The 15971-nt window shown below is 43.3% G+C and overlaps 2 protein-coding genes across 2 annotated transcripts; both read right to left on the bottom strand.

The window, feature by feature from the left end:
* Positions 1-1992: 1992 nt before the first annotated feature.
* LOC133003363 (transcription regulator protein BACH1-like) lies at positions 1993-7852 on the bottom strand. The gene is made up of 5 exons (XM_061073074.1): positions 7783-7852; positions 5930-6190; positions 3662-4828; positions 3370-3576; positions 1993-3175 (listed from the first exon to the last, which is right to left on the bottom strand). Exons 2-5 carry the CDS (start codon positions 6170-6172, stop codon positions 2795-2797), a joined length of 1998 nt encoding a protein of 665 aa, XP_060929057.1. The 5' UTR covers positions 6173-6190; positions 7783-7852; the 3' UTR covers positions 1993-2794.
* A 150-nt stretch (positions 7853-8002) lies between these two features.
* On the bottom strand, positions 8003-15932 carry usp16 (ubiquitin specific peptidase 16). Its single transcript, XM_061073031.1, has 18 exons — positions 15757-15932; positions 15458-15525; positions 15163-15350; positions 14976-15079; positions 13846-13958; positions 13523-13749; positions 13340-13435; positions 13110-13240; positions 12919-13006; positions 11500-11581; positions 11299-11390; positions 11163-11216; positions 10910-11083; positions 10156-10819; positions 9882-9976; positions 9396-9482; positions 9155-9302; positions 8003-9077 (listed from the first exon to the last, which is right to left on the bottom strand). Exons 2-18 carry the CDS (start codon positions 15516-15518, stop codon positions 8953-8955), a joined length of 2529 nt encoding a protein of 842 aa, XP_060929014.1. The 5' UTR covers positions 15519-15525; positions 15757-15932; the 3' UTR covers positions 8003-8952.
* Between the last annotated feature and the right edge of the window lie 39 nt (positions 15933-15971).

Raw genomic sequence — 15971 nt, forward strand, 5'->3', positions numbered from 1 at the left:
AGAGTTCAAGGGGGCTTTGCATTAATCTCACGTTGTAATGACAGTTTAAGGTTTTGGTATTCTGATGAATTCCAGGATTGGGCTTAAACTGCTTTCATTTTGTTTGCTGGTCTTTAATCTTCTAACCCTGCGTTCTTAATGAGAACTCGGAGCAGGTTTTTAATCTCGCATGAATGAGGCCGCGGATTACGGGCCCCTGACCTTGCCATGGCGCACAGCTGCTTCCTCCTCAAATCAAGTCGCTCGTCCTGTGTAGCTTGCAGAAGAGGATAATCTTACTTTTTGAGCCACAATGCTCCAGAATCTGAACTGTGAATAAAAGATGCAAACACACCGGCAGCCTCCTTCTTCTTTTTGGGGGCTGGAGAGTGAAGTTAAGAAACTGGTCCGACTCCCGACGCCTCGGGGTGGTTCCGTGTTCCACAGACTTCGACTTGAGGCTTTCCTGCAGATGTGTGTCATGGCAGCTCGGAGAGATGATATCTGATGTCCGTGGCATTATCTCCATCTAATCCCTTTGACTTTTAGATGCAGCGCTTCTTGTAGAGTTGAGGGCTGCAGCTTCGTGCGGTAGCTCGTGTGCGTGTGAACTTCTCAAAGACGAGTTTTATTAGTTGCTTCAGGGTTACAGATTGCTTTATACTCCATTGCTACAGAGCAGCACAGGAAATTCATATCCACTGATAAAAACATCTTGATGAAATTGCTTCTTGAACTTTGAAGGGGATATTTCACTGAAATGGTTGTTCTCTTTTAAACTGGTTTGTTAAACACTGGTTTGTAACGAGAGGGAGCACTTAGAGATTTTTAAACCCATATAACTTTAAATCTTAAATAATATTCATCCCAGTTTTGATTTAGTCATCAGGAGAACACTGCAAATAATGCTAAGTAAAAATAATAATTAATCAGTGAGTGATTGCCACCATGTTGGATTTGATGAATGTCGGTGCTCTTCACATTTTTTCATGGTTGTTTACAACTTATAACTTTAAGAAACACTTTAAACAGAACGACAGAATGATATTTCAAACTGACGAGGTTGATGAGCTCAAGGTCTTTTGAGAGCAGCCTGATACATATCATGTTAGAGGCAAATATCGAGCATTTGTCAGATAGGAACATCAGAAATGATTGTGTATTTTACCATGAACGTCCAACATAAACCGCTAACTGGTATCTCTAGAACAATAACTGTGATAAAGTCACTTTCTCAGGTACTTTTCTTTCCTTGTCTGACAGAGAACTGTTACTATACACAATGGTTTGATGACGACAGAAGAGCAGCTGCTTAATCTCCAATCTCGCTAAACCTGAATGTGCAGATTCGTAAATTAGTCATTAGTCACATCCTCTGCTTCTGAAGCAACGATGCTGCAGGTTACTCATAAAGGTTTATTCAAATGACATCAAAGCAAGCCAGAATCAATTAGGCTTCTCACTGATTTACATTTGTGAGTCTGGAGCACAAAGCGTTTTGTGCTTTACAGCCACACCTGCACTGCTGGGCAACAGGTTTTTCCTTCTTATCTGCAGAGTTTCAGGGTCTTAGGTCTTTTATCACCCTCATCTAAGTTTTTCTTATATTTCAGCCCTAATTTAGTTCCATGACCTAATCTATAAAACTGTAAAACTGCCTAATCGATGTGCAACTGTTGAGTCTTGACTATTAGTCAGTGTAATTGTAATTCTGAAACAACTTCCTCTTCCTCATTTAGAGCTCAGTCCAAACTTCCATGAATTTTATTTTTTTTACATCTTTTCAGTTTGGTTGATTGTGTCATGACTCAAAGTTTAAACAATTTAAAGAATCAATCCACCATGCATATTTCTGAAGAAAGAGCCAAAGGAAAAACTGTTTAAACAATCTATTCAATCAATTAAGGGTGAAAGGAGCTGGATGTAGAGTTGCACTGACATCTACTGGTCAACGTGTGGCACTTCACCTCTTCTGATTTGTATATATCATTGGCAGAAATAAAACGCTGAATGGTAACAAAATGCTGTTTATTTCAAAGTGTAACCTGTGAAAGCATTTCTTTAAAAATACTGGATATGCAGGCAGAAGTAGACATACGAGAAAGCAGGCTCTGGGTTAATGTGCAACAGTCCTCGAGACAAGAACTTACAAAGATGACCTTTCTCTATTCATAATAAGCTACTGCATAAGGCACATATTTGCATCAAATACCATAACTAATGTTCTGTTACAAAACTTTCAGTCACACTGCAACCACATCCCTTGAATGCTGGAGTAAGCTGACAGTTATTATTTTAAACTGTGCATATTATGTTAGTGGCACTGTTTCCTTGAACAAAAGTTATGTTAGTGCTTTGCATATTTACCGGTGGAATAAAACTGTATGTTTTAAACTTATAACGACAGAACACTTGACCGAGAATACAAGATATGTCTCGGCATCGAACACTGTGAGTCTGTGTGGGTGTGTAGGGGGGGGTGTGCAAAGAGAAGTATTTTAGCAATCAAAACACAGTCAGGTTATGTGTGTCCCTGAGAAACTTAGTTAATTAGTCCTGCTAATTTGCAACATCTTGGGAACTACCTGAAAATTGTCTGCACCTTCAAAATGGTGATAAACACTGGGTTCTGTGTGAAATGCATATTAGAAATACAGCAAAGGAACTGTTACATTTATGCATGTGGAAAAATTCTCCTGTGAAATACACAGGAAACGTGTGTCTTTTCCCCGTAGAGGATAACAGTATATACTGAGAGTTCACCTCCTGCCCGTGGCCTTGCATGACTACAATCGACAGAGGAATTTGAATCCAATTACAAGCTGCTGTTCATGTCCAGACAAGCGTTGAGAAGCGATGCAGGAGCAGAGGAGCTCTGTGGAGAACCGGCCTCCTCAGGGCGAGCGCCAGACTCGGGTGAAGCACTCTGAACCGAGTCTGCAGGCGTCGCCTCTGGGTCACACTCCGCAGAACAACTCACCATCTCGATAGTGACGTGCGACTCCTCGGCTTTGACCAGGCGGCTCGGGGAGGGGATGGTGACGCCCGGTAAGGAGAGCTTGGCAAGAAGCTGCTGGTGGTCCAGATCCGAACCCAACTCCACACTTTTACACAAGCCGCACAGACTCTGTTGCATCTCCTCCAGGTTCTGCTCCAGCTCGGTTTGCTCCTGCAGCAGCAGCTCTTTCTCACTTTTCTGTGGAGAGGGGGACAATGAAGTAGAAGTCACTCCATTTGACTTCTTTTGTTTTGGAATTGAAACTTAAAACTACTCTGTAAAATGAAAGGTTCAACACTAGAGGTCAACAAAGGTCACAAATCGCGTATAACTTTAGAGACACTGTAGTCAGTAATATGTTGCAGACACAGGACACATCCAAGGTAACTTACTAATCGTTTGATTTCACATTCCAGATCTTGAATGCTCTCTAGTTTTCGCTTCCGGCAGCGCTGTGCAGCCACGCGGTTTTTGCTTCGTCGACGGACGTCATGGACAAACTCCAGCTGATCTGGAGTCAGCTGGTAGTTTCTCAGAAGCTGCTGGAAGGCACTCCGGCTCAGCGCTGAGATCTGCTCCACTGGGAATGGGAGCTGAATCTGTGGAGAACAGGGTCAAGCTCCGTTAATTTACTAAATATCTATAACTATCAACAACAAAACACTAGTTGCGTATTCCAACGACCTCTGCAGCTCTTTTCTTGTTGGCCTCAGCGTCTCCATCTGTGTCCAGGTCTGAGTCGTCCCCAGAGTTCATCGAGGAGGACATGCACGGGCTCTCCTCTGTCTGGGACAAGGTGTCGGTGCGTGGAGCGAGGTCATCACCTGTCCCGAGGTCCCTGAGGAAAGGGCAGTCTCCTACACTGGAGTTGAAGTCCAGCTGCTTAAGCCAATGAAAGTCTGATGCTTTGGCTAAATTGTTTTGGTCCATGGGATCCAGGGGGAGGGGTTGACCTTGAGACGGGCATAGGTCAGACCAAAATCCTTTTGCCAGATGTTCAGCCACCTCCCTCTCCACACTGCTCCTCTGCCCAAATCCCTCCTCGGGGCTTAAAGCAGCCAGTGCCGGGTCGGAGAGATCACCTGTCGTCCTCTGTCCGAGGCTAGCCGCACTCTGCTCCAATAACTCACTGCAATTTCCTGCCCCTGATGTGTTGATTGGACACGAACCGGGGTTACAGCTTGTTTCAGCCCCCAGCGTCTCGACAGTCTGTTTGGCGTCCCCGCCTGCCGGCTCCATGAGCTCTGGCGGGTTCACGTCCCCGGGGGTCGACAGCTCACAGGGTAAACCACAGTCTGCCAAACTGAACTCACTTTCATTACACACGTCTCCGATCTCTAAAATGTCCCTTTCGCAAAACTGAGACGGAGGATCTGCTTTGTCGGAGTCCGGGCAGGGCAAGGACAACATGGGGCACACTCCACTTGGGGTCATCTCCAGATTTAAGGGGGCCATTTGGGGCCCGCAGTTCTCCAGACAGAAGTTTTCTTCCCCGTCAGTCGTCTGGCGCTGCGCGGGCTGAGGACACTGGGATGAGGAGTCTGCTTGTTCATCTCCCGCCGAAGGCCCCGAGCTTTGCGGCACAGATGATTTTTGTTGGCTGCTCTCGACACTGGAGCCCGAACCGGCGCTGGGATCCCGGCTCCGACAGCAGGCTCTCCGGCGGACCTCCTCCGAGCTCCTTTTGCCTTCAGAAAACTTTGGGACGAGGAAATCAAAGCACGCTGCCTCCAAGTCGTGAAAGCCTAAAAACTCAGCACTGCTGTGAATGGCGTGAATGTTTTCCTTGGTGAAGAGCAGCTTGGATGTGTAGGCAAATTGAAGCAACGGTTCAAACCCCTCCACGGTCACCTGCGGACACAAGGTGTACAGCAACATATATTAAGCCATAATAAAACCATGCAAGTAAAAAACATGTGAACAGTTTGAAAGGTAGTAAAGCAATTACACTTCAACAGGGCAGTTACCTACGTGCCCTAAAACTGCACAAACATTAAGAGTCAATAACTTTTCAAGACATTAATTCCAGTATCTAATAAACTGAATTATTCTTTAGGGGTCTGAAAAATATACAAAATTGCCTACATTGTCATGTTTGTAAGTGCTGTAAGACTGGCTGCTCTTGCATGAACTAATTGATGGATATTATAGCTTGTTAAATGTAAATCGACATTTAAGCTATGGAGAACGGATGGTAGAAGCTGTAGCGCAGTGCTAGTCGTTAGCACCGGCGGTTGGCATGTCGCAGCTAGGCGGTTAGCATGTTGCGGCTAGCCGTTAGCACCGGCGGTTACCATGTCACGGGTAGCCCCATAGATATATATAAAGACTAGATGTCTCGTTCGACAGAGCCGGACGTCACCACATGGCGGCCATCTTGCCAGAGGCAGCTCGCTCACCCATAACATTGTGTTGGTAGTGGTAAATAACCATAACTTGCTCAATTTTCAACCAATTTTGAAACGGTCTGGTTTGTTATAAACATCAGAGATGTAAATCTGACACTGCATACTTATGAATAATTATGTTATTTTCTAAAAAATTTAATAATTTATGCAGTGTCATAACTACATCTCTGACGTTTATAACAAACCAGACCGTTTCAAAATTGGTTGAAAATTGAGCAAGTTATGGTTATTTACCACTACCAACACAATGTCATGGGTGAGCGAGCAACCTCTGGCAAGATGGCCGCCATGTGGTGACATCCGGCTCCGTCGAACGAGACATCTAGTCTCTCCTAGTAGTCTCATTCTCACCCTGCAGAAACCAACGGGTCACGTCACTGATCCTCTATCCTCCCAACTCAGATGACTTACACATTTGAGAAAGAGGAAGTGATCTGCACTCATTTCCATGAAACTGTAACTAACAAAGATTTCAAGCAAAGTTACCAACGCCCAACAACATTTCCGCACTGTGGTTTCTTTTTCCAAAGTAACACTCACTGACCTCTTCCGGCAAGGTGATGATGGCGTTCTGCCTGATGCCGCTGGCGACCCGGCTGTGGAAGTACTCACTGCAGGAGGCCAGGACGGAGCAGTGGGCCCGGAAGCTCCGGTCCCCCCCCACCAGCACCGTCAGGTCGCACAGGACGTCCTGCTGCCGCTGGTCGTTCAGACACCGGAGCACGTGGGCGCTGTGCACGGCCGACTGGAACGTGAACTCTGACATGCGAGGACCTGGGATCGACATGGTTCCTACAAGCTCAGCCTGAGTCAAACAGAATAAAACCACAATGTTATATTTGTCATTTACATTTATTTTTCAGAGCAAACCATAGCTCAAATTCTTCTTCTTCTTCTTCTTCTTCTATGAAAATAACAACAATACCTTCAAGCTTTAGACTGTTGTTCAGCAACATTGGTTGACTAATACTGAAATGTACTTTTACGACCCTTTATAGAAGGATTTTAGCACATCCGATACTTTGTATGAATATAAATATTTAAGAAAGCATATTGTTTTCAATCACTGTAACTCAAAAACAATACTGTTGTATTATTATTGTATTATTAATGCCAGAATGTAGCGAGGTGGTAAAGAGGGGTAATTATGGTTGCCACAACGCCACCTGAGGAGTTTCACCGAGACGTGTTTAAATCAATAAAGGATTACTTTAATAGACAAAATGCATAGAATCAAAACAACACAATAAACACACAGAGCAAACCAAACACTTGAGTTAAAATACGTTATTACTGAACAGGGCTGGGACTTACCGCGGCAACGAGAACCAAACAATAAGAATTAATAAGTATTATTAATTATAACCCCAGATACACAGGACACACCACTTTCTGGTGCTTCTTATAATAATGTTTCAAAAAACACAAAGGTTTGAAATAGGAATATTCAAATAGAATAGGAAAGGAACTTACATTTACTAAATAATAATAATACCATTACAACTATATAATGTAATAACACAATTCAGCACTAAAAAAACCACAAAAATATATTAAATAAATATCTTTGTTTTTGTAACGTGATTATTCATATTAAATAAAGGACAAATAAAAATCTAATAAAAAGAGGTATGTCCTGTTTTACTGTATGAATAATTTCGGATATGAATTTGAGTTCCTTGGTTCCATGATATGAAAAAAAAAATCTGATTTTTTAAATATTAATATTCAAATATAATATCTGAAGCACTGACATCAAAAAGATAATGGGTGTGTCCAGTGTAAAGTAGGGTAACAATACAACTTGACCTTAGCTTGGAGTCAGTGGGTCATATTGCACTTAAGCTATAGAAAAATATGTTTTAAAATTATTAATATTACTAACTAACAGCATGTCAGCGTCAGCAGGTCACGTGGGAGGGAAGCTAATGAAACCGATGCAGTTGTATTTATTAAGTAAAAACCCTGCGATACATTAAACTACTTATAAACTTTAACACTACTTCAACAATCACGTTAAACATAAACAATTAGCATCAGCACTTTAAGACAAATGATGTGTCACCGGAGCCCTGGACGAGTTTCATTTCTAACTTGGACAGCAAGTTTAAATCGCTGACTCATGATAAGCTCAGCTGGGGCCTGGCGGAGCAGCGTGACGTTGCGTAATGAGACAATAAAGACAGACGTGTATAAACCAGCACATTAAAACATGTTATTAAAATAATATTTTGCTGAGTTTTTAAATCCGAGCGAGGGGAAGCTTTAGCAAGGCCGGACCGCTAGCTTCACCAGCACACCACGCCAGCTTCCTGTTGTCGAGCGGAAGTAAACAAACACAAACAAAACAAACTTTATAGAGGTGAAAGTTTTAAACAGGGTTTAAGTTTGACTGACCTGCCATGGCAGCGGGACGGTACTGCCACTTGTTAGAAGAGCGTGGGGATGAACATCCGGAACCTCAATGTTCCCCTGGTCATGTGACAGCCCGGACCAGGAAACGCTGCACTCACTGCGCATGCTCACTGCCACACGCCTCAGAAGGGCCACAATATTTAAAATAATAATGTCACAACAATATTTATATTCAATCACAACACAAAGACAGACACATGCCTCATTTGTTAGCTTTTAATTACATGATGCTGATGTGTTTTCATTTAAAAAAAAGGAGACGTATAAATATTTTTCTTTGACAAATCATTCTCCTCCTCCTACTTCTTCCTGAAATTCAAATCCCCAAAATCTATTCAGAGTCCGTCTCCACTTGCATTGTGAGTTGTTGTCCTTGTTCCCACCCGTCGGTGAGAGAAACGGTTCGATTCCCGGAGCAGCGTACGACATCGCCGGGGATGAAAAAATGTCAACACGTGTCAAAAGTGTTTAGAGTCAGTTTGATCTGGTCACAGCCCCCGTTTGAGTCTTTGACAAATAGAGCAAAAAAATACAAGGAACACCTTTTCTAGAGCGGTTCTGGTTCCGGAAGTAAATTTCCCATTTCAGAAAAATCCGTATTTAAAAAGGAGGTTTAAGTCTGGAATTGAATCGGGACTATAAAACATTAGATTCACAGCAAAATAAAAAGACTGAAAAACCAAAAAAGGTACAAGGATGAACTGGGTAAACAAACTACACATCCCAGAATCCATTGCCCTTTTGAAATTTACATTTTCAGGGCAGCAGCTTGCTCCACCAATCGGGGACGTCACTATTCCACCTGAGGATTGTGGGTAGTGAAGTGTTTCTTCATGATATTACAAATAAAACATGTTTTCTTTTAAAAAGCAGATACTATCATACTCACTTGAGGCTTTATACAGGAGCATATAATGTTTTTGTCACAGGGTTAAGGGCCATAGCCTGAGGTAAGTCTCCACTGACTGGTTTCAATACTACGGCTCATAATCAGACTGTATTCAGAAAATGAAATGGGATTTATTTGCTTCTGGGACCAGAACCGTTGAGTTCTATCGGTCAGCTGTGAAAACTGGAGCCGCAGCAGCAGCAGCAGCAGCAGCAGCAGCAGGATTGGCTTGTTTGGATTTCCTGAGTAGAGGCACGCTGCGATCACAGGATCCTCTCGTAGAAGAGGAGGTAGGCTTGGCAACTCTGGACTTTGCTCTCGCTCGCCGGCTGAACGCTGGTGTCACTCACATAGAACCAGGATCCTTTGGCCGGCTCCACATCTCCTGCTGTACAGCAACGCGTTAGTGAACAGATATGTCAAATATTACAATCAAATTGTTAGTCTGTTTGTTGTCATGCCTACCATCTAACGCATGTCCGTTGGATGTGCATTTCGGGCCCTCGGGTCGTACTTTCACGTAGCCTGTGTAATGCCCGCCCCTCATTGTTCCACTGTGCTCTACGATACCGTATAAACTATACAGAATCCGAGTCTGTCCTTCCTTCACGTTCTGTGTGGAGACAAACTTTTTGTTAGTGCTCTGAAATAAAGCAACGCTACGATTATTATTTGTGTAATAAAAGCCATTAATTGGGATATTTACCTTGCATTTCACCACACAGAAAGAAGCTAAATCCAGTATTAGGGGGAATGGCACGTGTCGGTTCACCTTACTAATACTGTGTCCACTCTATAAGAAACAAAAGGTTGGTTAAATATTGCATAAACACGTGATTCAGTACATTACAAAAGACTAAGTTAAACTATAAATACACCTGTATATTGATTTTTGTGAATACCGGTCAATGTGAACACGTTCCAGGGGTCTCGGGGGGCACCGTTGAGCCATTTTGCAACGCCCATTGAAAATTCCTTCAGAATACGTACATTTTCACCACTTTCTAACTTTCTGCAAATTTTGGTAAGACGTTGAGCATGGTAAAGCCCTCAAAAAGCCAATTCATTAGCTTGAATAATAATAATAATAATCCTTACAATTTCAATAAGGTCTCACCTGACCTTTGATCAGTGCTCGGGCCCTAATAACAAGTGAATACAAGCTGTAAAAATGTTTCTTCACCCGTCTGACCTGTTTAAATCTCTTCATGTGAAGGGTCAGTACTGGTGGGGGGGAGGAGATCAGCATTTGCTTCAAGGCGTCGGTGTAGACATTATTCTTGGATCCTTAACAAAGCACAAACAAAGAAAACACATTTTGATTTATCTTGTAATGCAAAAGGGAGAAAAAGAGGCAGAAAAACAATTTGATCAAGTGACACTGTACTGCCCCACATCGAGTTTGCACAAGGAGATAAAAGCATCAACAACACGTCAAATGTGTTCATGACAGAAACTCCACACACCTGCAGCTTTGTTTTTGTTCCCCCGCTTTTTGGTGCAGGTGACGCACAACAGGCTGTTGTTCTCCGTGAGGGTTTCCACCTCTGTGAACTGGAACAGGCACGACTCCACCGAGCAGGCCATCTTCTCGGGGGAGGTTCTGGAAGCCAGCGTGTGGAAGGCCAGCTCCGGGTCCTGGCTCACTACAGTGTACTCTCTGTCTTCCGGCGGCTCATCTTCAACCTCCATGCTTTGATCCGCAGCATCCGAGTCCTGTATGAAGGCCTCGTCCAGGGTGACTTTCTCCATTTCATTCACCAGCTGTGTATCTTCCTCTGTGCCGTCCTCTGAGTGCTGGTTCTTCGACAGGGCAGTAAACCGGTTGCTGACGGATGACGTAGCAGATGAGTCGGTCTCGGAATCCTCGCCTTCCTCTTCTTTTTCTTTCTCAGCCTGGACTGTGTCCTGATCCTGTGCACCCACGTCAGCGGCAGGGATTTCTGCAGCGTCTCCGTCACTCGGAGGTGCTGCTTCTCCTTCTCCTTCTTCCTTAGGTATCTCAGTGTCAACAGTTTCCTCTTCGTCTATGCCCGGAGAAGGATCCATCTGGTCGCTCTCTGAACAGCTCGGAGATGTGATGTGATCCAAAGTGACTCTGTCCTCAAACTTCTGCTGCCTCTTCTGCTGCTGTAATCAAAGACAAGGCTGGTTAGTTCATTCTGCACGATGGTTCCTCGAGTGAAGGCCAGATCCATTCGTGCGGTTTCACTGATGTACCTTAGATTGCTTCTTCGCCTGCTTCTTGGCCTTCTTCTGCTGGTACTTGCTCGCACCCCCGCTGGAAACGTCATTGTCATCGTCTCCGTTGGTCAGGACAGGGCTGATTCTGTCATCCGGGCTCGACTCACTGGTCTTTTGAAAGGCTTTTTTCAGGCTCTTCTTTTTATATGCCTGTAGGATGCAGTCATAATGAGCAACATGCATTCAACTTGCATATAATGAACAACACACTGACTATTAAGGGTCTTACCTCGTCAGAAATGGGAAGAGAAAGATCCAAAAACATTTCTGTCACTACAGAAACCTGCAAGTGCAAAGAGGTGGCTGTTAAGCTTCACACTCACACAACACTGACCAGTTATCTTAAAGGGTCGAACAGTACATACCGTTTTACACTGCTGACACATTATGGTGCTGGTCAATTCCCCACCAAAAACTTGATCAACAAAATTTTTTGGAAATCCATTTTTCTCGTACTCTGAAATCAGAACGCCACATTTAATTAGTAGGTGAAGCAAGACATACTCTGGGAGGATTCACACGTTTCCCACTTAACAACGGGTTTATTTTAAATCCCAGTGACTTACCTTTTACTAGAGTTTTCAGCTGCTCTTCATCTGTGCTTTTCTTGGATTGTTTCAAAGCCTCCACGATCCCTGTGCTTACTCTCTGCAGAGACAAACACAACGATAAGATGTAAAGCATAAAAACGAACCTTTTGATATCACATCTTCACAGAATATCATCAGTTCTTAGCCTCTTTACACAGATAAATCCTCCCCCTGGGAAAATTACACAAACTATAAGTTGGGGGAGCTAAATCTTTAACATCTTTCAATGAGGAAAAATAAATCTGACAACATATCTTTGCATTTCATGAATAATTATATGTCCTAAATTTGTGATTAAGTCTTAATTAATAGCTTCCAATGAGCTAGAATAATAGATGTATTTTCACAGCCGTACTTTTCCAATGTCAAATCAACACACTTTCATTGAACAAATAGCCACATGGACAGCTATAGAGTCTATTTTAAGTGTATATCCTTTGTAGGGTTGCAAAGGGTCGGAAATTTTCCGGTAAATTTCCAGAAACTTTCCATGGGAAGTTAAGCTCGGGAATTTGGGGTATTTTGAGAAAAAAAAAAAAAAAATACGCAAATTAAACGCTGAGCAATAAAAACATCATTCAAAACTCTATTTTAAAGATGTATGGAATGCAGCACATGCTGCACGTTGGATTTCAACCCTCCACTGTGCATTCTTCCATCACATGCACAGATAACTCCCAGCATCCTTCACTCTACAGCAGGGCTATTGAGGCCTGCTGTAGTGTGCAGGACTAGTCAGGTAAGTTTCGATGATATTACTGGGGAAAATATATTAGCATGCTGATTGAGGATTGTTCATCTGTTCATCTAGCCTATTTCCATTCGTTTATCCATCAATTGTAAAATATGAGTACAGGCGATTCCAATTGTTTGGCTAACTATTTATATCTCTGGCATTGCATTAGTGTTTTTTTACAATCTTTTTTGCGATTCCAATTGTTTGGCTAACTATTTATATCTCTGGCATTGCATTAGTGTTTTTTTACAATCTTTTTTCTCATCTTATTCTACAGAACAATGCCACGTGCACTATCTCATGTGTGGAGACATTTCACCCCATCCAATGTAGAAGGAAAGGCTGTGTACATTTGCAAATACTGTGCAAAGACCTATGTTAAGAATGACACAAAGATGCAGAAGCATATAGTCAAGTGCCCAAAGTTTCATCAGGGCTCAAATCAGCCTATGACACAACAAAATGTTTATATTTATGTCTGTATATGACAAGGTAAACACAGTTAGTATAAATTACCCACAACATTTACAGTTTATTCCCGTTAATTCCCGTATATTCCCGTTAATTCCCATGGAAAGTTTCCAAGTTTGAATATTCCCGGAATTTTGCAACCCTAATCCTTTGTGATATAAGCTCTAAACTGGATGTATATACTGTACTTTATGCTCCTCAGCACGCATCCCGTCTAGAAGGTAGCGCAGCAGCTCCTGGCTGTCCTGCTGCTGAAAGCCTCGGAATCTGGGAGCCCTGCAGCAAACGGAAAAGATGATGAATGACACTTGATGCAGCGATGACAGGAAGACGCACAATCTCACAACCGAGTTCCACCTCAATCTGTCGTCCCGCTCACCTTCTACAAACTTGAGTGAACAGCTCCTGCGGTGTCACCACACCCTTCTTGGATTCCTGAATCTCATTAAGTAGTCCACACATAGCCAGAGTCAGGGATCCCGGCTGAGCCAACTGCACCGTGACAGGCTCCTGCAATCAGAATAAAAAACAAGACTTTAATGAACAACTGTTGTATATAAGGAAGGATACATCTAATGTTTTAACATTTGAAGGATAACAGCCACACACCAGGTCTGAGGGGGCACCAGGTTTAATGTCCAGACTCTTCTTCTCTTCTGGCACTTTGTTGAGCGTCTGTCTTAAGAGCAGTGTTTGAGAGAGACTCTGCAAAAGACAATGACAGAAGTTAACAATGACCCCAGAGTTTAAAACTTCTCTCATTTTAAAGCAGTGATGGCAGCCGAGTTCTACCTGAATGACAGCGTTGAAGAAGCAGGTATTTCCCAGGTTGCTCAGGCCCTTCACTGAAACACCTCCTTGGTCTTCAGGTGGGCTGGGCTTCTTCACAACAATCTCTTTCTTGATGCTTTTCTTTTGTTGCTCCTTGTTTTCTTTGTTCTCTGCGTCCTCACTTTCCATCACTGTTACAGTGTCTGTCTGCGGCTGGACTTCCATCAAGACCTCTTCCTCTTTCACTCCTAGATAACAAAACGTGACAAAGTGGACATTTAATAACACATTTTCATAAAAAAAACCCCATCAAGAGTGATGATAAACTTCTCACTAGTACTCACTTTTCTGTGGTCTCTTTATGGGTTCTGCAGAACTTTGCTTTTGTAGGCTGGTCACCAGCTGAGCCAGATGTCCAGTTCTGGAGTACTGCACCTCATCGTCACATATGTAACACCTGCAGGGTCGACAGCACATGAGAGAAGAAGAATGTAGTTTACAATTCAAACACAACGTCCAGTGGTTTGAGGAAGTTATTCAGATAAATGCGATTTGTGGACCATTGGATTTCAGTGTTTTCTGAATGATGACATGTTACGGACGAATAATAACATATAATTCAGACCTTTTGTGTAACAAATGTTTCTATAGTTTGATTGAAGGCCACACAAATAGATTCAAAAGGCACACACTTCCAGGCCATGAAGGTCAATGAACTCTCTGTAGACCTCTAAGGAAAGAATTACATATATAGTATATAACTATTAACAAAGCTTTGAGTGAGGATTATTGGTACTATGGAAGAGGTCTGGAAACACAAGCTCTCTTCTGAGAGTTGCCAGCCGAGCCAAACCCAGTGACCTGGAGAGAAGGTCCTTTGTCAGGGAGGTGACACAGAACCAGTCAATCTCACAGAGCTTCAGAACTTCTCTGGAGAAAGTCTACTTGTAATTCTGCCAGATTGCTCATCACCCAGGAAATACAATCCCTGCTGATAAGCATGGTGGTGGCAGCTTCATGCCATGGAGGGTCTTTTTAGTGGTAGGGACAGGGGAGACAAACACTGAGGGGTTGGTGAAGAAAACCTAATCTAGAGTAAACCTGTCAGCATTTTACTGATCCAAAGAAAGTGTCTGACGGTCCTGTGTGACCGAAGCCCTGATTAAAACCCTACAGAACATCTGTGGAGAAACCTAAAGATGAAGGCAAGAACATCTTAATGCTGTATTTCCTGCCAAAGAGGCTTCTACAAATAAAAAGTTCTGAATTGAGGGCCATTTATTTTTATGTTACAAAACTTCTGACGATCGGTTTCAACTGTCATTTTGGGTTATGGAGAATAAAGAAGCAACAGTGTCCATTCTATCCATTCACGACTCATTCTGCATCATAATAACGTGTGTAAGAAGTGACTGAATTCTTCCTGAAGCCCCTGTGTGCCCCCCATCCCTTTGAATTCCAGCATCCCACTCACCACACACTCCAGTTGTCCATGCTGAGCACCAGGCAGTGGGGTTCTGACCGAGGCGTCTCATAGTGTTTGATGGCGTGCTGGTTCTCAGAGTGGCGTCCACAGCCCTGGTAGAGAAGAGGATCATGTGAGTTTAGATAGAGAAAGAAGGTTAAACATCTGAAGGAGGGAACAGGTTGAAGGAACTCACTCTGTGGCCGCACTTCAGACACATCCACACGGCTGCTCCTTCACTCTCCTCCTGCTCCTGGTTGGTGTCGGTGTTCTCTTTGTTTTCCTCGTGCTTACAATCCTGGCAGCTGGTCCAGTCCGAGCTGCCCGTCAGCTTCTTCAGGAGAGTCTGGTCTGTTCCTTTCTTGATGTGCCTGCAGTTTGGCCCTGAACAGGAGAAGAAGAAGAAGAAACAACAGGATGAGAGGAAAGTTCAGCCTGGGCCCTGGTCCATGTAGTCTGAACACCAAGAGGAGGCTGGTATGTTTGTTTACCTGTCAGGTCGATCTCCTCATCCTCTCTGGGGCTTCTGTCCTTCACTCGTTTCTTTCCCATGTTTCACCTTCAATAAAAAGAAAAAATCACACACACACACACACACACAACACAAACACACACAATCAGTCACAGGAGCTAATGCTAGCTTCGGCTAACTAGACTGTTATCATGCTTTAGCCCCAGTTTCTGATTCCCAGTAAACAATAAAAAGGATTATTGTTTTTATTGAACCCATTTAATAATTAACCCCCCCCCCCCCCCACCAGTGACCAGCATCACGGACCAGTCCACTCACTGCCACAGCCGGATCCGCTAAACCTTCACGATCCCCCGGCTTCCGGTTAACTTTGCGACGATGGATTGTCTGACCGGAACATAACTTCGACTCGGTTCGTCGATTAATCGATTTAATGCAAGGAAACAAAATCTGCAGCGTTTTTTTTAAAGTGACACAAAAAAAATTCTCCCCGGCAGAAGAAATCCCAGCTGACACATGCAGACAACGGAAGC

This window comes from Limanda limanda, chromosome 6 (assembly GCF_963576545.1).
Source record: "Limanda limanda chromosome 6, fLimLim1.1, whole genome shotgun sequence".
In the NCBI taxonomy this organism is placed as follows: domain Eukaryota; kingdom Metazoa; phylum Chordata; class Actinopteri; order Pleuronectiformes; family Pleuronectidae; genus Limanda; species Limanda limanda.

Bases quoted from the DNA above. Each gene is read 5' to 3' on its own strand.
- LOC133003363 (XM_061073074.1), bottom strand. From the start codon at position 6,172: ATGTCGATCCCAGGTCCTCGCATGTCAGAGTTCACGTTCCAGTCGGCC. The intron at 3,577-3,661 runs GTCGTTGGAATA...TGTTCTCCACAG, and splicing joins ACAAGAAAAGAGCTGCAGAG to ATTCAGCTCCCATTCCCAGT. The intron at 3,176-3,369 runs GTAAGTTACCTT...CCCTCTCCACAG, and splicing joins AATGTGAAATCAAACGATTA to AAAAGTGAGAAAGAGCTGCT.
- usp16 (XM_061073031.1), bottom strand. From the start codon at position 15,518: ATGGGAAAGAAACGAGTGAAGGACAGAAGCCCCAGAGAGGATGAGGAG. The intron at 15,351-15,457 runs GTAAACAAACAT...TCTCCTGTTCAG, and splicing joins TGAGGAGATCGACCTGACAG to GGCCAAACTGCAGGCACATC. The intron at 15,080-15,162 runs GTGAGTTCCTTC...CTTCTCTACCAG, and splicing joins GTCTGAAGTGCGGCCACAGA to GGCTGTGGACGCCACTCTGA.